This window comes from Labeo rohita, chromosome 9 (genome assembly GCF_022985175.1).
Source record: "Labeo rohita strain BAU-BD-2019 chromosome 9, IGBB_LRoh.1.0, whole genome shotgun sequence".
Taxonomy (NCBI): domain Eukaryota; kingdom Metazoa; phylum Chordata; class Actinopteri; order Cypriniformes; family Cyprinidae; genus Labeo; species Labeo rohita.
In genome coordinates this window covers 33,817,899-33,838,123 of record NC_066877.1, presented here as the reverse complement: position 1 = coordinate 33,838,123, position 20,225 = coordinate 33,817,899, and the positions used below count along the sequence as shown (strand labels likewise).

At 31.0% G+C, this 20,225-nt stretch overlaps 1 protein-coding gene and 2 long non-coding RNA genes across 3 annotated transcripts in view; 2 read left to right on the top strand and 1 right to left on the bottom strand.

The window, feature by feature from the left end:
• LOC127171221 (uncharacterized) overlaps positions 1-3,205 on the top strand; it is a 76,924-nt gene extending 73,719 nt beyond the window's left edge. Inside the window, exons 14-15 of the long non-coding RNA XR_007828477.1 lie at positions 436-719; positions 3,105-3,205. This is a non-coding gene — a long non-coding RNA (uncharacterized LOC127171221). The remainder of the gene's footprint in view (positions 1-435; positions 720-3,104) is intronic.
• Positions 1-20,225, bottom strand: part of LOC127171220 (potassium voltage-gated channel subfamily H member 7-like) — a 115,080-nt gene that overhangs the window by 26,707 nt on the left and 68,148 nt on the right. Inside the window, exons 6-10 of the mRNA XM_051119730.1 lie at positions 18,396-18,821; positions 9,421-9,820; positions 4,860-5,059; positions 3,089-3,091; positions 432-684 (exon numbers count right to left, since the gene is read on the bottom strand). Of these exons, the coding sequence (XP_050975687.1) occupies positions 432-684; positions 3,089-3,091; positions 4,860-5,059; positions 9,421-9,820; positions 18,396-18,821 (1,282 nt within the window). The remainder of the gene's footprint in view (positions 1-431; positions 685-3,088; positions 3,092-4,859; positions 5,060-9,420; positions 9,821-18,395; positions 18,822-20,225) is intronic.
• On the top strand, positions 4,326-9,528 carry LOC127171223 (uncharacterized). Its single transcript, XR_007828479.1, has 3 exons — positions 4,326-4,364; positions 4,888-5,104; positions 9,415-9,528. It is a non-coding gene; the product is annotated as an uncharacterized LOC127171223 (long non-coding RNA).

Below are 20,225 nucleotides of genomic sequence, written 5' to 3'. Positions count from 1 at the left end.
TTATTTTAACAATAAATATTTTATTGTTATATTGTATAATTAAACTCAATCTTGCATCACTTTTCATGTAATTTTTTTTCTTTAGTGCTTCCTAGTGCACTTTTTATTTGATCTTTTTTTCTTTCTTTTTGTGATTTTTATTTATTTATTATTATTATTATTATTATTATCATTTTTTAAAATTTGGTTTCCTAAAAACAGATAGTTGAAAAACTGTTGAGAAATTATGCCTGCCTATCTATCTATATGTGTGTGTGTGTGTAATAATGTCATATGTTACATTTATTTGAATTTAATAATTTAATTTAATTTGGTTATTTTGTGTCCAATTATGTATGCTATACAATATATAATTAAACTCACTCTTGCATTGCCTTTCGGATGTCATTTTCCTTTAGTGTTTCTTTTTAAACAAGCTCACGCTCTCTTACCCAGAATGGCCACCACTATGTCGTCCTTGAGAATCTCGATGGATCCTCGAGACAGGAAGTAGAGTGCGGTGAGGACGTCCCCGCAGTGCACGAGCGTATCTCCAGGAGGAGCATGGGTGGTTTTGAAGCGTATGGCGAGAGCGCGCAGACATCCTTGAGTCGCACCTCTGAAAGCCTTACATCCCTCAAGGAGGCTGCGGTTCAGATGAAGACAAATATCTGCCTGTAAACACTCAGGAAAGCCTTTTAAGACCTGCGGAGAGACGCGACAATGAGGTGACGCTCAAGGTGAAAACCACTCTATCGGTTCCATCACTGAAGATTAAAGCAAGTGCATTAGTGCAGACATTATCTACAATTACACTCTCTGTTATTCTGTAATGTTACGGGCTCCGTTCCAAAACATAGAGAGCTGCCTTACTTGCCTTATTTGATCAAAAATAGGGAAATATTATTACAATTTAAATGAATATTTATCTGTCTGAATATATGTTAAAATGTAATTTATTCCTGTGATGGAAAAACTGAATTTTCAGAATCATTACTCCAGTCTTCAGCATCACATGATTCTTCAGAAATCATTCTAATATGCTGATTTGCTGGATTCTTTGAATACAAAGTTCAAAAGAACAGCATTTTTTTTAAATAGAAATTTTATGACATTATAAATGTCTTTGCTGTCACATTTGATTAATTTCATTGCATCCTTGCTAAATCCAAGTGTACTTTGAGCAATATGTTTGTTTATAAATGCATTTTCTTTTGTTTTTCACTCAGCTTTTTGCAATGCATTATGTTCTTGGAAACATGATGTTGCTTTAAAATTTGGCCAGAAGAAGAGGCGTCTGGCTTTTTCAACAGCCTTCATGTCAGAAGCGCTTTTATGATGCTTTAAAAGTGACTATTCACTGTGTTTTGGAACAGAGCTGTGGTGTTGAGTGTTTTTCAACTGCTAATGAAATTATTTTGCATTATGATGTTTCTGCCAATGTATTCATGCGGTTAAAGTGGCAAGAAAGAGACTTTAAACTACACAGACTAATGTACCAAGTGCCAATTACTGTGCTCATATTAGCAGCGCAATCATCAATTAAAAGAGAAGAAATAATGAGGGTTCAATAATGGCCAACAGAGCAGATTCAGTTTCTTAGTAACGGCAGACTTACTTTAACTCGAGGTACTTTTAATCTCAGTGTCTCATCTAAATCAGATTGGCTACCATAGACCCCTATCTAATGTATGCTAATTCTAGCTAGCATTAAATATGCTACAGCTGGCTGATATACAGGATATTAGCAGTATATTGTCTTTGATTGGGCTGGAAATATACAATATATACTGTGATGATTTTCATGCACATTTTATTCTATGGTTATTTATTATTATTTCTAATTTACATTACATTTTATTTTTTATTAATTTATTTTATTTTTTATTTATATGAAATTTTATTTTTATTTACTTTTTATTATTATTATTATTATTATAAGTATGTTTTTCTAAAAACAGTATCACAAGGATAAGTATTAGGATATGCATCAAACATCGTCAAAAAAGTTTTTTTTTTTGAATAAAATAAACTATAATTATATATAAATTCTATATAAATTAAGGCAGAATTTTTTTATATATAAAAAATAAGTTAGTATATAAGTTATATATAAAAAATAGAATATAATTGTTATTATTACTTTTATTTGTCTAGTTTTATGTGTGTGTATTCATAGTTTTAGATTTCATTATATTTTTATTTCAGTTTTAATTTTAGTTATTTTAGTACATCAAATTAAACTAAATTAAAATTAGAAATCATGCCTTGGCAAGTTTTATTTGATCATTGTTTGTTTGTTTGTTTGTCTATTTATTTTTGTAATTTTTATTTGTAGTAGTAGTATTATGATTTTTTTTTTTTTTAAGTTTCCTAAAAACTGCATTAAAAGAATAAGTACTAGGATATGCACCAAATATAATTAAAAAGCTATTATTTTTGTAATGAAATAAATTACATTGGATGGATAGATGGATAGATATTTTAGTAAATCAAATTAAACTAAACTAAAATGAAAAATTATGCCTGGAATAAACTATAATTATATATAAATTCTAAACTAAAATGAAAAATTATGCCTGGAATAAACTATAATTATATATAAATTCTATATAAATTAAGGCAGAAAAATATTTTTTTTAATAAAAGAAGTTATATTCTCCACCTCAATATAGGATATAATTATTATTATTACTTTTATTACTGAAATAAAATGTATTTTATATTTTTTTTCTTAAGGAGAGTATCACAAAAATAAATATTAAAATAATGCAATAATGCATCTTTTATTGTATTGTATTTTTTTTTTTAAGTTTATATCACCCAACCCAAAAAAACATATTTTTTTTTTTTTTTTATTATTATTTTTTTAATTTTAATTAATTTTTATTTCTTTAAAGACCATATCACATGTAAAAAATAACATCAAATAGCTTCAAATAGCTAATAAAATGACAAAAACATGGTAAAATAAGTTATATTGCCCACAAAGCATGCATTTCTTGCTAACAGACCTAAATGTTATACATGCACAGAGTGAAGGCTGATGTGTATGAGAGTCTCTAGAGCTGAGACTGAATGAAGATGAGTTCTGACTTTATATAAATACCTCCTGCTCTTCCCAGGGCGACGAGGTCGTTCCATTTCATATGAGGCAGACATGGAGAGAGAAAGGTGTTGCTTTCAGTACATACACTCACACATTTACACTGATGTGATGACATGTGCAAATAGCATTTCAGAGATCACTGAGAGGAATAGTTCAGCCAAAAATGTGAATACAAACTTTCATTTTGGTCATTTTCCAAATGCAAAGTTGCCTCCGTTGTATGCAGTGTTATTTTGGCATTATTATAATGTTATATTTGTTAATAATATTTAAAAAAATTTGTTGTGCTTTTAGCATTTGTAGTTTTTTTTAATTCATTATTATTTCATTATTTAATGAAATGCACTATATATATATATATATATATATATATATAATTTTGCATTAGATTAAATATTTTGGTATATTTTGCATTTTTACTTGCATTTATGCATACATAGCAGAAATGTAAATAAAATTGCATTGTGCACAAAAATATTTATAAAACAGTCAATTTTGAATTGGATTAAAAATTGGTCTGGTATTTATTTATTTAATTATTTAATACTTACTTGCTTAAATGCTTTACTTACCAACCTGCCTGCCAACAGTCTTTAGTTAAGGCACAACCGTGCATTTCATTGGGAGGAATAGTTCAGCCAAAAATACGAATACAATCTTTAATTTTGGTAATTTTCCAGTGCACAGCTGCATTCGTTGTATGCAGTGTTATTTTGGCATAATTATTATAATGTCATATTTGTTAATAATATTATAAACAAATTATAATATTTTAAACAATTTGTTTAATAGTTTTCATTTACATTTTGAATTACATTTTACATTTTTACATTTTTTGTTGTGTTTCTAGCATTTTTAGTATTTTTGTTTAGTATTTATTTTTTAATTAATTAATTTATTTTTAAAATGCATATACTGTACATATTTTTATTTAATTTTCATTTTTGTTTGTTCTTTTAGTACACTAAATAAAAATGAAAAATGTTGCCTTAGCTGAAATAAAATGTTTAATTTTTGTATTTTAAAATGTATTATTGTGTTTTGAATATTTTAATTTATTTAAAATTATTTATTATTCAGTTTTATTAGCTAAAATATCCCTGGTCGTATGAGATAATTTTGTTATTGTTTTATGGTGCTTTTTCTTTTTTTCTTTCTTTTTTTTAATACAGATCATGAACTGTTGTTACATGAAAAAAGAGCTGCATAAAGATTTATCAAATTTCTCTTTTTCCACAGAACAAATAACAGCATGTGGGTTTACAACAACATTCAAGTAAGTAAATAATGTTAAAATAATATTAATAATGATAATACAAATTTTGGACTAAATTATTCCAACAAAAGTGACTTAACACAGGGATTCCCGAACTTCTGTCATTCGACCCCCTAAGAAATTTTAGGTAATATTTAAAAAAAAAAAATTAACAGCACTTAACAGCATTTAACGGTCTAATGACATGCAGGTAAACAAGTAAAATATATTTCATATTTTTTTTCTAAGCGCACGTTTTTTTTTTTATATTTATGTTAAATTAATTTGATATTTTTATCGTCAACTAATAAACTCCAGTTTGGGAAACCCTGGCTTAGCAGACTGACAAAAACAATGTGGTTTTTGTTTTATGATTGTTTTGAATTGACCTTATTCTCTAAGACATCACTGATCAATCCTATCTAAGCCAAGGATCAATTCAAATAAAAATCATGTGCAATGAAAATATCATGGCTGAAAAGGTTAATTAAGAAGAGCAGGATGCCTCAGACGCACCATGTTCATGTCGATGCCGTTGGTGTAGGTCCACGAGTGTTGGAAATATTCCTCCAGCCTCTGCCTAAGTGGGTTTGGGATCTGGTGGAAACGGATGAACTCTTTCACACGGAGCATCTGCATGTGGTAGCGTGCCGTTCCCGAATACAGCCGCTGGATGATGGCAGAAACGTTCCCAAAAATGCTGGCGTACATCAAAGCTGGAGAGGACAGGACAGTGTCACACAGATGAAAGCTAATGCCAGGTACATTTTGTCTGCGGAGGCCAATTTAGATCAAATCAGCCGTGTTTCCTTTATATGTTATTATTAATATTATGCTTGATGTGTTTTTAAACAGCTATTTCTGATTCGATACCTGTTTTAACTGTGCTGTCTGCTGAGGAATGATGGGATAGATTGTATGTCACATTTTTAAAGGCCTAATAAATGTTTTATGCATTTTTATTTGCATTTCTGCATTTACGAGAAATTTTGAATTAAATTCTAAATGGATTTACTAACTTTATTTTTTTATTAATTATTAATTAATTAATTATTTCAAAATGTACTGTCTTATTACATATTTTGTGTATTATGCAGCTTTATTTGCCTTTATGCATAAATAGCTGAAGTGTAAATAAAAAAGGTATATAGTGCACAAAATAATAAAATTATTTTGTGTTAGATTAAAAATGAATGTATGTGTATTTATTTTCTAAATTAAAAACTGACTCTTAAATATTTTTGTGTATTTTGCAGTTTTACTTGCCTGTAAATAAAAAGGTATAGTGCACAAAGTAATAAAATAGTCCATTTTGAATTTGATTAAAAATGGATGTTTATTTGTTTTCTAATTCAAAATGGACTATTATTAAATATTTTTGTGTATTACGCATTATTTGCCTTTATGCATAAATAGCAGAAATGTAAAATAAAGAAGTTACAGTGCACAAAACAATTAAATAGTCAGTTTTGTATTATATTAAAAATGGATGTTTATTTTCTAATTCAAAATTGACTGTCTTAAATATTTTTGTGTATTATGCATTTTTATTTGACTTTAAGCATAAATAGCAGAAATCTAAATAAAAATACATAGTGCACAAAATAAGTCAGTTTAGTCGTATTAGACTAAAAATAGATGTTTATTTATTTTCTAATTCAGAATTGACTCTTATTAAATGTTTTTGTGTATTATGCGATTTTATTTGCTTTTACGCATAAATTAAAAAAGGTATAGTGCACAAAATAATAAAATAGTCAATTTTGTATTAGATTAAAAATGAAATGTTTGTTTTCTAATTCAACATTGACTATTATTAAATATTTGTGTATTATGCATTTTTATTTGCCTTTATACATAAATATCAGAAATTTAAATAAAAAGGTATAGTCCACAAAATAATAAAATAGTCAGTTTTGAATTAGATTAAAAATTGATGTTTATTTATGTTTTCTAATTCAAAATGGACTATTATTAAATATTTGTGTATTATGCATTTTTATTTGCCTGTATGCATAAATAGCAGAAATGTAAATAAAAAAGGTATAGTGCACAAAACAATAAAATAGTCAAGTTTGTGTTAGATTAAAAATGGATGTTTATTTATTTATTTTCTAATTCAAAATTTACTGTTGTTAAATATTTTTGTGCATCATGCATTTTTATTTGCCTTTATGCATAAATAGCAGAAATGTAAATAAGAATACAAAAAAATAGTTTATTTATAATTTATAATTCAAAAAATGTACCATTTTGTTAAATATTATGTGTATTATGCATTTTATTTACATGTATCCATAAATAGCAATATATTGTCCATTTTTACTTACATTTATGCATACATAGCAGAAATGTAAATAAAAATATTTTACAAAAGTCAATTTTGAATTGGATTTGAAATTCAAGTCTATTGTTCATTTATGTATTTATTTATTTATTACTTACTTACTTAAATGTTTTACTTGCCAATCTGCCCACCAATAGACTTTAGTTATGTTGCAACCGCGAACTGTGATTGGCTGCCAATTTCTAGTCAAATTCAGATGATATTATCTGCCCCTGAGTAAATGATTAATATTTAATTAATATTTTCATCAGTAGTAAATGTTTAAATCTGCTAGAATGTATATCTTCGCCGGCATTTACCAGTCCACTAGCTGGACTAAAGACCAACAGACATGGATTAAAGATGATGTAATGTGGTCTTTAAATGGAAAAACAATAAACATTGATTTTCAGCATTGTTTCAAAGTATTAGAATTCATCTGCTAGATTGAAACGGAGATTAATTATATCAGGATGAATAGTTTACAGATGCTTGGGTCATTTCAAATTCACTGCTGTCATCTCAGGACATGCACTTCCATTGAATTTTCCTCTCAGATATTCATTTAACATGTTTTTCTTATGCTTTGTAAAATCTTTCTCACAATCAAACTTGAATTTGAATGCGTTCTTGAAAAAAAACAAAACAAAAGCTATGGTATACAAAAGTTCAAAGGTTTGAGGATGGTCTCATCTGCTTACCAAGGCTGCATTTATTTGATTAAAAATGTAGTAAAATTGTGAAATATTATTACAATTTCTAGTGACTGTTTTCTATGTGTATATATTTTAAAATGTAATTTATTTCAGTGATGCAATGTTGAATTTTCAGCATCATTACTCCAGTCTTTAGATCCACAAGATCCTTCAGAAATCATTCTAATATGCTGATTTGCTGCTCAGGAAACATGAAAATTATTATCATCTTGAAAACAGTTTCCGCTGAAAAAAATTGATGCGTTTTTCAAAATGAAGTTCAGAAGGGACAGCATTTGCATTCTTACTGAAATCCGACTTAAACTTAGTTCTTCTTCTTCTTCTGAGACTTAAATTTCTCCTCCTAGAGCTTTAACTCTACAAACTCCAAACTCAGCCCAGATCTTCAGACTGGTCTGACTCGAGTTGCTATATCTTTTCTAACTGATCGAAATTACGATTTTCCTAAAAATAAGGAATAAAACTAAAATTGACGGAATGTTCAAATGAGACCAAGACTATTCAAACGCCAACTGTCAAAACTCCCAGAATCCCTTTAGACTCAATCAATCTTCCCTTCTATGTACTGTATTTCTAATCCATTCAAACTTGTTAGTAACATGCTAATAATGTTAGAATCATGCTAGCAACATGCTCGTAACTTGCTAATCATGCTAGAAACAGACTAACAACATGCTAGTAGCTTTCTAATCATGACTAGCATACTTGCTAATAATGCTAGTAACATGCTAACAGTGTTGGGGGTAACGCATTACAAGTAATACGAATTGCGTTATAATATAACTTTTTTCAAGTAACTAGTAAAGTAACGCATTACTTTTGAATTTCTAAGAAAATATCCGAGTTACTTTTTCAAATAAGTAATGTTAGTTACTTTTTTCCCCATTTACTGATTGACAAGTCTCCTGTTGGGAAATTGGGAGTAAACATGATATTACTGTATTCTAGACTAAATGTGAACATGTATTAATTTGTCTCACTCAAAAAACTGTTCAGTAATCCTCCAAATGAATACAAACAGTGAAATTTAAACCCAGAATATGACGCAAACCTGCAATATGTACATATGTTAAATAAAACGAATATTCTTTATGTATTTAATCCCATTTTATTAACCAGTGTCAAAATTGTAACGCTTTACTTTTAAAAGTAACTTTCCCCAACACTGCATGCTAACAACATTCTACCTATCTATCTAATCTTTAAAAGTACTTCGAACTGAAAACCTTCTAACTTCTAGCTTTCAAAACTTTTTAAACTTCCTGCTTAGCTTCTCAAGGCAAGTTCAAAGTTTGTCTTGACAAACTTTATTTGTGACCATGGATCACAAAACCAGTCATAAGGGTCATTTTTTTCTAAATTGAGATTTATACATCATATGAAAGCTGAATAAATAAGCTTTCTGTTGATGTATGGTTTGTTAGGATAGGACAATATTTGTTCAAAATACAACTATTTTAATATCAGGAATCTGAGGGTGCAAAAAAATCAAAATATTGAGAAAATCACCTTTAAGGTTCTTCAAATAATGTTCTTAACAATGTATATGACTAATCAAAAATTAAGTTTTCATACATTTACAGTAGGAATTTTACAAAATATCTTTATGGAACATGATCTTTACTTAATTTCCTAATGATTTTTGCCATAAAAGAAAAAAACAATAATTTTGACCCATACAATGTATTTTTGGCTATTGCTACAAATAAACCCCAGCGACTTAAGACTGGTTTTGTGGTCCAGGGTCACATTTAGTTAAAAATTATAATCTTTTGTAACATTATACATGTTTTTACTGTCACTTTTGAAGTTAATGTATCCTTGCTTGGATGGTAGTGTATATATTGCCATTTTTACCCAAAAATTACAGTTTTGTCATTATTTACTCACCATAATGTTGTTTTTTTAAATGGAAAAAATAACAAAATATTGGTTTGGGACATCATGAGGGTGAGTAAATGGTGACAGAATTGTCAGTTTTGGAACGACCAATCCTTTTAAGCTATTTTCATACATGCATTTTTTTCAGACTTACATCCGATGAGCATGACGCAGATGGAGAAGATCTTCTCTGAGTTGGTGTTTGGGGACACGTTTCCAAAGCCCACGCTGGTCAGCGAGCTGAACGTGAAGTACAACGCAGTCACGTATTTATCCTTTATGCTCGGCCCAGAGCAGTGTTCACTAGAGTTGCATCTTTTCCCAAGGGACACCTCGAGATTGTCGAGCCAGCCGATCTTATGCTCCAGGTACGGTTTCTCCACGTTTCCAATGGCGTACCAGATGCAGGCCAGCCAATGGGCGATCAGAGCAAATATACACATGAGGAGCATTAGAACCGCTGCGCCGTATTCAGAATAACGGTCCAGCTTCCTGGCAACGCGAACCAGTCGGAGGAGCCTCGCCGTCTTCAGCAGGCCAATTAAAGTGGTCGTCTTGAGAAAGAGAAAAGGTGCACATTAGTTTCATTGTGAACAGAAAGACATATAAGGATAATACTTATTTGACTCATTCAGACTGATTTTGGTTCTCTGTTGCTTTCTCATAGACTCATGAACTGTATTTTGAGACCCGAAACAAAGGCTGTCCCAGGATTTAGGTGCAACCTAATACTCAAATACACATAAAATGACCAAATTCTCCAGTGAGTGCATAAAAATTCATAAAAAAAAATAAAGCCCATTTTAAATTTATTAATTTTTTTATCGGTATTGTATGAAGTATTTATCACTGATGTTTCTGTTTTGTTTGCCATAGAAAGATTCTGTCTTTTGGACAACTATCCTGGTTTGAAACAACCCCATTATGCATTGCAATGGGCTAAGAGAAATGAATAGAGATGTCAATGATCGATATACTAATTTCATACAATAATGAAAAAAAGTATTTTAAAAGTTTAATTAAAAATGGACTATTTTATAAAAAAAATTGAGTACTGTGCAATTTTATTTGCATTTATGCACTTAACAGAATACAGATATTTACATTTCTAGCTGTAAAAAAGGGATTTTTAGATAGATTTTTCCTTTTAGCACACTTTAATCCATTGTGGGATATAGTAAATGTAAATAAATAGTATAGTAAATAAATATAGTAAATCTTTCTGTGCTATTTAAATAGAAATGCCAGTGAGAAATAGTCATACAATTATGAAAATTTTTGATTAAAAATATATTTATTATAAAATTATATTTATTAAAAATATATATTTATTATATATTTTGTACTATGGCATTTTTTTTACTTGAAATTTATGCAGAAATGTAAATGTAAATAAAGATACATCACAATGCATTATGGAATTGTTTTTTTTTTTTTTTAAATCATGGGCTGTTTTTTTTTTTTTTTTGTTGCAAACAAATTAGAAAAGTCATATTTCTGTATTATATATTTTTTTTTTTATATTCATGCATTCAGCAAATATTTTAATCCAAATAAAATACATAGTACACCAAAATATTTAATAAAACATTTTAAATTAAATTCCAAAATAATTTTGCAATCACTGCAAAGCATAATGTTTTTTTTTATATTTTTCCCAAGAAGGATCTTTCTATTACAAACTAAAAATATTTATGAAACATTTTAATCTAAATCAGAATTTATTTATTTTTTTAATATTATGTGCACTATTAATTTTATGCCTGTTAGAGCACTGGGTCGTTAAATCGGTAACATGCTAATTTTAAACTCTGAAATCAATTATGAGTCAAGTATCCAATGCACTTTCTGCCATTTATAAATGGTTTATAAATAAACTTTATAAATAAAGAGTGTTGCGAATCAATCACTTATAAGGTTCCATCTCAGACTGCTGCCTATCTAGTCAGCTCACTAGGTTTTGGAACACAGCCATGGTCATTTATAGCTTTAATTATTCACAGTTAACTGTATAAGAAAAGCTGGAACACACTGTATCCTAATATACCCAAAGCTCATATCTGTAATGTCTGTGCACGACTGCCACACTAATTAATATTTTGATAATCGTGTTTAATTTTAGCCCATTACACACTGCAGTGCCTGCTAACACCAGAGATCCATCTCATCAAAATTTCGCACTGTGAGGATAAAATAAACACCCGACATGAGAAAAGCGCCTAATGAGTTTTAGCATACTGTATCTTGTCCAGCTCTCGTGTTACCAAACTGAGGAGAAAAGAGATAAATCCTCATTTGCAGGTGAAATCAGTTCACTAGATAAAGACAAGGTCCCTGCGAGCCGACATCCGAAACGGCTCCTTCAACATCCTCACTCGTCCCCTGGTGGGAGATCATTTGTTTAGCTGGCAATTATTCAGTGGCCTCACAAAGCGAGGTTAGGACCCGTGCCGGGTATTTTTAGAATGTGTCTTAATAGATGCGTCTGACAGCAATGCTTAGCATGCATACTAGCGCTGACAGTGTGTTAGTGAGCTAGCATGTGGAGCGAAGCACGTGGGTTTTTTTTGTATTCTCACGTTGAGAAGTGGGGACACGGGCCCTGCTGCATCTGTCATGAGCGGCCCATTAAAAACTCATTAACAGATACCGTTCACAGCGAATCATGCATTTGAGTTATAGCTGGACAGAGCAATAAGATGGACACTCAATTATACTGATGGTTCATTAAGCTTGACCTCACATGACTGGCCTATACTTTAAATTCCAGTCTTTAACTAGAAGAGTAAAGTTTAAACAAAATTTGATGCTGGCTTGACAAAGACTTTTTTTTTTTTTTTTTTAAAAAAGATTGTTTTTGGCCTTTTTGCCTTTATTGTGATAGGACAGATCATTAGCTGACAGGAAGTGAAGTAAGAGAGAGAGAGAAGGGGGGCGGGATCGGGAAAGGTCCTCGAGCTGGGATTCGAACTCGGGACGCCCGTAGCACAATGGCGCTGTATGTCGGCGCAGTGCCCACAAGGCTATAATAAGTTTTAAATAACTTTTATAAGCTTAAGAACATTTTATTAGTCATTAAAATGTTACTAACACGTTTTAGCACAATGCTAGCATGTATTTAGCATGTTTTAACACATTTCTAGCATGTTGCTAACATTGCACATTGCTTGTCACCAAGTTTAAATAAATAACTTCTAAAAGCTTGAGAACATTTTACTCAGTCAACAAAATAATACTAACATGTTTTAATGTAATGCGGGCATGTATTTAGCATGTTTTAACAGGTTTCTAATATGTATTATCTTGTAGCACACTGACCTACCATGACTTAGCATGTTTCTATCATGATATAGCACATTGCTAGGATGTTTTTATTATCTTAAGATATTTTTGCGTGATGTTAACATCATTTAGCATATTGTTACCATGTTTCTAACATGTATTATGTTGCTAACACGATTTAGCACATTGCTAGCTTGTTGTTAGGATGTCAAGTATGTTGCTACCATTTTTTTATCATGATGTTAGCATATTTTCTAACATGTTTTAGCACATTGATAGCATCTAATTTGTTGCATTTCTAACATGTTTTAGTGTTTGCCAACATGTTAGCATAATGTATTAACAACATTGTTAACATGATTAGCATATTTTCTAACATGTTTTAGCACATTGATAGCATGTTTTATCATTTTGTCAACATGTTTCAAACATGATTTTGCATTTTGCTAACATGTTTTAATATGTTGGTAGCATGTTTCTATCATAATTTAACACCTTTTGGCATGTTTCTAACATGTATTATCATGTTGCTGCCATGTTTTTAACATAATTTGTATGTAGCTAGCTTTTTCTAACGTATTAATTAACGTGTTGCTAATATGAGGTAACATGTTAATGTTTTAATATGTTGCTAGCTTGTTTCTAACATGATTTAGCATTTTGCCTGCATGTTTTTAACGTTTTAATGTTTTTCCAACATGTTTCTAACAGTGTATTAGCAATATTGCTAACATAATTCAGCACATTGCAAGCATGTTGCTAAAATGATCTGGCATTTTTCTAACATGTTTTAATATGTTGCTAGCACGTTTATAGCATGATTTAACACATTTTGGCATGTTTCTAACGTATTACCATGTTGCTGTCACGTTTTGAACATAATTACTATGTTGCTAGCATTTTTTTAACACGTATTAACATGTTGCTAACATGAGCTAGCATGTTTTAATATGTTGCTGGGTTGTTTCTGTCATGATTTAGCATTTTGCTAGCATGTTGTAATGTTTTTCTAACATATTTCTAACAATGTATTAACAATATTGCTAACATGTTTCAGCTCATTGTGAGCATGTTGCTAAAATTATTTAGAATTTTGTTAACGTTTTAATATGTTGCTAGCATGTTTCTGTCATGATTTAACACATTTTAACATAACATGTATTATCATGTTGCTGCCATGTTTTTAACATATCTGGTATGTTGCTAGCACTTTCTTACATGTATTAACATGTTGCTAGTATGAGGTAACATGTTAACATGTTTTAATATGTTGCTAGTTTGTTTCTATCATCATTTCGCATTTTGCTAGCATGTTTTTAACATGTTTTGATGTTTTTCTAACATGTTTCTAACAATGTATAAACAATATTTCTAACATGATTCAGCACATTGTATTTTTCTAAAATGGTTTAGCATTTTGTAACGTTTTAATATGTTGCTAACATGTTAATTGCATGATTTAACACACTTTGACATGTTTCTAACATGTATTATCATGTTGTTGCCATGTTTTTAAGATATTTAGCACGTTGCTAGCATTTTCTCACTTATCTAACATGTCACCAACATGAGGTAACATGTTTTAATATGTTGCTATCTAGTTTCTAACAATGTTTTAAAAATATTGCAAACATGATTCAGCACATTGCGAGCATGTTGCTAAAATGATTTTGCTAACTTGAATTGAAAGCATTGCTAAGCTGATTTGAAAGCATTTTGCTAACATGTTTTAACATGTTGCTACCATGTTTCTATCATGATTTAACACGTTTTAGCATGTGTCTGTCATGTTTTTAACATTTAATGTTACTGACATTTTTCTAACACATATTAACATGTTGTTAACATGAGTTAACATATTGACTTTTTTTGCTAGCTTGTTTGTATCATGATTTAGCATTTAGCTAACATGTTTTATGACATTGCTAGAATGTTTTATCGTGTAGTTAACATGTTACTAGCAAGTTTTAACAGATTGATAGCATGATGCTAGAATGTTTGTAGCATTTTTAACAATACGTGGCATCTTGCACAGTAGCATATGTTGCCATCAAACACTCCCGTCCTGTTGATGGTTTATACTGTTTGACAGTAAAAGCGTGAGACGTTGTAAGTGCTGATAATTACAGATGTGTCCTAAAAGCCTGTCAAATATGATTCAGAGCTTGATTCAAGCTGTGGTCATGGCCGTTGTGGTCAAGCCCTTCATCCGAGTGCTGTAAATGAGATGCATCCTGTAGCCACCTGCCATCTGTCTGGCCCAGCTCATTCCCGAAGTAGTACACAAACGCACACACACCCCTCGCTCTAACCACTGACCACAGATCAAATCCATCTGTCTGACCACAGAAGCATCCGTTGACCATAGAGCTCCCCTCAGGGCTGCATTTGTGTAATGCAGAATGTCAGATTCTTAATAAAGACAAAAGCCTTTTAGTGACAGAATGAAAGGATGAATAGGAAAAAATAGAAATTATGATTCCTTATCATAAATCTAAATAAAAATCAAACACTTTTAGACATTTCAGAGCACAGTTATATAAATATCAACTTTTTTTTTTTTTTTTTAGCTGTATCTCACAGCTCTAGTTGCGAGCAGAGACAGATGTGCGAGCGCCCGCAGTAAAAGCGAACGCAGATGCAGAGAGCGTGAGGTTTGTTAACTGGGTGATGGCTAGAGCTCTACAGCCCTTTTTAGACAAACGTGTGAATGTGAAACCTCTGGGAAAGTACGACCTGAACAAAAGCAATACACTTGTATAAAACCATGCAGCAAAACCTTTCCATAGTCTAAAAATATACTCTGCGTGCCATCAAATAATGACATGCTGACATTTCCAGTAGGTCTTACTCTATAATTCCATTCTTTAATATTTTAAAAGCCGCTGTGTGTGTGTGTGTTTCTTGTCCTTAGGTCGTAAATGGCTCTGAAAGAGTAGCTGTCACTGGAACGGACCACAAAGCGGGGAAACCATATGCTCCGATGTGCCAAGAGCTCATGATAGGCGATTGACGGACATGCCCACATAAACAAGCAAGGAAAGGAGCCAACCGGCGTGCCAGCGATTCAGCCTGTAAGCTGTTCAAACATCAGTTTTCTCTTTCCTCTCTCTCATCATAATCATTGACTTCCATTTGGTAAGCCGCTAATCCAAATAAATGGATTCAGAAATGAAGGCCATTCAAAAAAAGAGGGGAAAACATCATACAGTATATTCTGATACTGTAATCCCTGACTCACTGCAATAGTTGTGCTTTCTGACCTTTGCAAAGTGCTAGATCTGATCTGATCTGTATAATGGACACGGTACAAACAAACAATTGAATAAATAAAAAGGGGTAAACAAATAGTTTAGATCTCAAACTATCAGCCTGGTTCACCCAAAAATGAAAACTAGCCGAAAATGTGCTCACCTTCAGTTCATTCAAGATGTGGATGAGTTTGTTTCTTCATCAGATTTGGAGAAATGCAGCATTCCATCACCAAAAAATCCTCTGCTGTAAATGGGTGCCGTCGGAATGAGACTCCAAACAGCTGATAAAAACGTCACAATAATCCACAAGTAATCCACGCCACTCCAGTTCATCAGTTAACACCTTGTGAAGCCAAAAGTTGTGTGTTTGTAAGAAATGTTAAAACGTAGTCATTTTAAACCATTGCTTCCGACTAAAATACAAATCATTTAGCCATAATATTGCTTATGAACTGGTATTTTGGCTAAAAGTGAAGGTTTGAGGTTAAAATGCCTTAGTGATGAATTTATTTCTTACAAACATGTAGCTTTTGGCTTCGTAAGACATTAATTGATGAACTGGAGTGGTGTTGATTTCTTGTGGATTAGTGTGAAGTTTTTATCAGCTGTTTGGACTCTCATTCTGACGCCACCCATTCACTGCAGAGGATCCATTGCTGAGCAAGTGATGCAATGCTACATTTCTCCAAATCTGTTCTGATGAAGAAACAAACTCGCATACATCTCGTATGGCCTGAGGGTGAGTACATTTCCAGCAAATTTCATTTTAGGTGAGCTATTATAACTTTTTTCCCTAAATCTGGCCCAAAAATATGTTTTCTTAAAACATATAGCCTAAAGTGTAGTTACTTTAGTTCCAACTGTTTTTGTAGCTCAACCAAGGTCATGGATTTGATTTCTAATTAAATGCATAATGATAAAATCCCAAATATATTAATGCATTGTGAGTTGCATTGGATAAAATCATTTGCCAAATGCATGCACTGCCATTTAAGAGTTTGGAAAGATTTTTTTAAAGAAATTCATACTTCATTCATGTTCATCAAGGACGAATTAAATTAATCAAAAGTAATAGTAAAGACATTCACAAAAGATTTTAGTTGGAAATAAATGTTCTTTTTGAACTTTCTAAGAATAATGAAACAAATTTGTCACTGTTTCTACAAAACATCTGAAGCAGCAAAACTGTTTTCAACATTGATAATAATCAGAAATGTTTCTTGAGCATCAAATAGAAAACAGCTAGATTAAATTGCAGTAATATTCTAAAATGTTTACTGTATTTTTTATTTTAAATCTCTACAGTGCGACTGAAAACTACTGTGTGTGACTATGAAAAAATATTTAGGAGCACCATGTGCAACTGACCGGATCAGCATATTTGTGTTTGCGCTGAGGGGAGCTTCAAAGGTTTCTACGTGTTTTTGCAACATTGAGTAATGTATTACAGACATATCTCACAAATCCTTTCATAAAAAAAAATGTAGAGAGTGTAAATAAGAGATTGATTGTGCAGTGTAGAGAGCTTCGTTGATTATAATGGAACTTTGTGAGATCGTTTAATGATTTTTAAGGGAGTTTGTAAATGAGATACTGATATAATACAACAGTTAAATAAACAAGAAGTTAATTTTAAGTGACTTACATTGTCTAAATATAACACTATTTTCTGATTTTGCTCTATTTCGTCTTCAAAAAAGTTTGAAACAAGTCACAACTGAGCCGCTGCGCATCTCCATTCAAACACAGCGGTGTTTCTTTATGAATGAACGTGTTTTTAAACCAATCTAGTGAGTCAATGAATCAATTTCCCATTCATAAAGACAGTCACTTGCTTTATTCCTGAATAAATCAGTCGTTCAAATGAATCAATCGGAATTAAATCAGCAACTTGCCACCACCTACTGGCAGTTTTAGTTAAATTTTTATCTGGCAATGGTTTAAAATGACTGTTTTTTTTATCTTTTCAGTTATTTAAATCATTTAATATTTCTATATTCAAAATTTTATATTTAAAACATTTATCTCAACATGAATTTATGAATTTGATTGCAGTCATGCCACCTCTGAGCCTCATGAAACATGAAAATACACCTACAAGCCACTTTTGTGTTCTTCTGTGCAAAATAATTTTAATTAATACTGATTTCATTTGATTGGTAACATATTCTTACTGTCCTTGTTCTTATGCTGTTGTTTTAATTAGAAATTTTAAAAAGCTTATAAAATATATCTTTTTAAATTATTTGATTATCACTTAGAAGGTGCTTCTGAAATTTTGACTGTGCTCCTACATTTTTCAATTTAAAGAAAAGTGAGCGTAGAGCCCTGCAACCCTAAACTTTTGAATAGTAGTATAAATTACAGATCTGATGCGCAAATGCAAGCATAATTGCAGCCTCAGTGACAACAGCATACAGGCCTGTTTGCTCATATCCATTGCAAAATTTGGGCACATATGTGCGCTAACTGCGTAATTGTGCCAACGTGAAGGAGAACACCACCTGGCGAGTGGTAATTTGAGTTTGAGATCCCTAGATTAGACCGGCAGCCAAGTGCAGAAGGAAGTAGATTAAATTCTGGCGTGACTTACATCATCTGATCCTGATCCAAATATGAGCAGGTCGAAGGGAATGGCCGCCACCATGTCTATAAGGAACCAGCCCTTGAAGTAATGGATGGCGATCTTCCCCGGATGGCTCACCACCTCCTCGTTCAAGTTCACGTAGGTGGTGCGAAAGTTTATAAGGATGTCGATGATGAACATGATGTCCACCATTAAGTCCACGACGTTCAGAGGGCTGCAGGAATAGCCACATTCGCGTCTTTTTTGCTCCTCGCTGTCATTGAGCAGGAAGGCAGCGGAGTAAGGGGTGAGAATGGCTGTGTAGATCACCAGCAGGAGGATGAGCCAGTCCCACACCGCCTTGAACGGGCTGTAGTGCAGAATGGTGAACTTATCCATGCGTGGCGCCTGAAGCTTGTATTCTGGAAGCACGTCGGCGCCCAGCGACAAGACCTGGAACGGGAGAGGAAGGAAAATGCGTGAGTATTGCACGCTACATGATCACGGGTCTGTCCTGTTAGAGACCGTCTGGAAAAAACACGCCAAACCAGTGAAGAATCACATTCTGCATCTAATGCAGATGGAATTCATTTTATTGAGAACAACAGCTTTATTTTTATTAGTAAAATTGGTATGATTAATGTTTTTTTATTATTATAAGCTTAATTTCATCTGTATTAGATGCAAAACTACATGCACAAGTGCACAGTTATTATTATTATTTGCACAGTAATAATAATAGAGAAGTTGAGTAATATATCATTTTAAACAGATATAACAAAGAAGTTATGTATAATAATAATAGTAATTGTTAAGCAATTGTATATTTTATTTATGTATTTTACAGATATAAAACTGATATTAACAGAAAGAAGTTGAATAATGTATAATTTGTAACTCTTTATTTTGCAGATTTGGCAGAAAAAAATCGCTGCGTAATGTATATTTTTTTCAGTTTATTTATTTTTACAATTTAACAAAGATGTTGAGCAAAGTTTTATTTTCTACAGTTTATTTATTTGCTTCATAAATTAAAAATGTTCACAGAGACCTTGTGGAATTGATATATTAAAAGTAAATATGTATGTCAATTAACATGTTTTGTTATAATAGTAAATTATATTAAAATTATTACAGGTAAAATATTTTTTAAATTTAAATAATTTTAAGTTTTTTTTTTATTTTTTATTTTGCATAGGCAGCATACAGAAGATATTTCATAAAATAGTCACTTTTGAATTAAACTTAGTATTTTTCATTATTAAATGAAATGTTGGCAGAGAAAAATGCTGTGTAATATATAATTTTTCAGTTTATTTATTTTTACAATTTAACATAAATATGTTGAGCAATATTTTATTTTTTTACTGTTTATTTATTTATTTATTATTTTTACAATTTTAACAGGTAAAGTTGAGTAATGTTTAATTTACACTGTTCATTATCTATTTATTTTTACAGTTTTAACAAAGTAATGTATAATTGTTCAATGTTTATTTATTCATTTATTGTTTACAGTTTTAACAGATTAAGTTATGTATAATTTTTAGTATTTATTAATTAATTTTACAGTTTTTACAGTAATAAATAATTTGCCACTATTTATTGTTTATTTTTACCGTTTAACAGATAAGGAATCTGAATAATTGAATGATGTATAATTTCCAGTATTTATTTAATTTTACAGTTTAACAGATAAAGAAGTTGAGCAATGTATAATTGTCACTTTTTTTTTATTAATTATTTAATTAATTCATTCAAACTTTTCCCATGTAAAAATACTACCATTTAAATACTACTATATAAAACTTTGTTTTAGCTGTAATTCTTCAGTTTGGTTTCAGTAACTACGGTCCT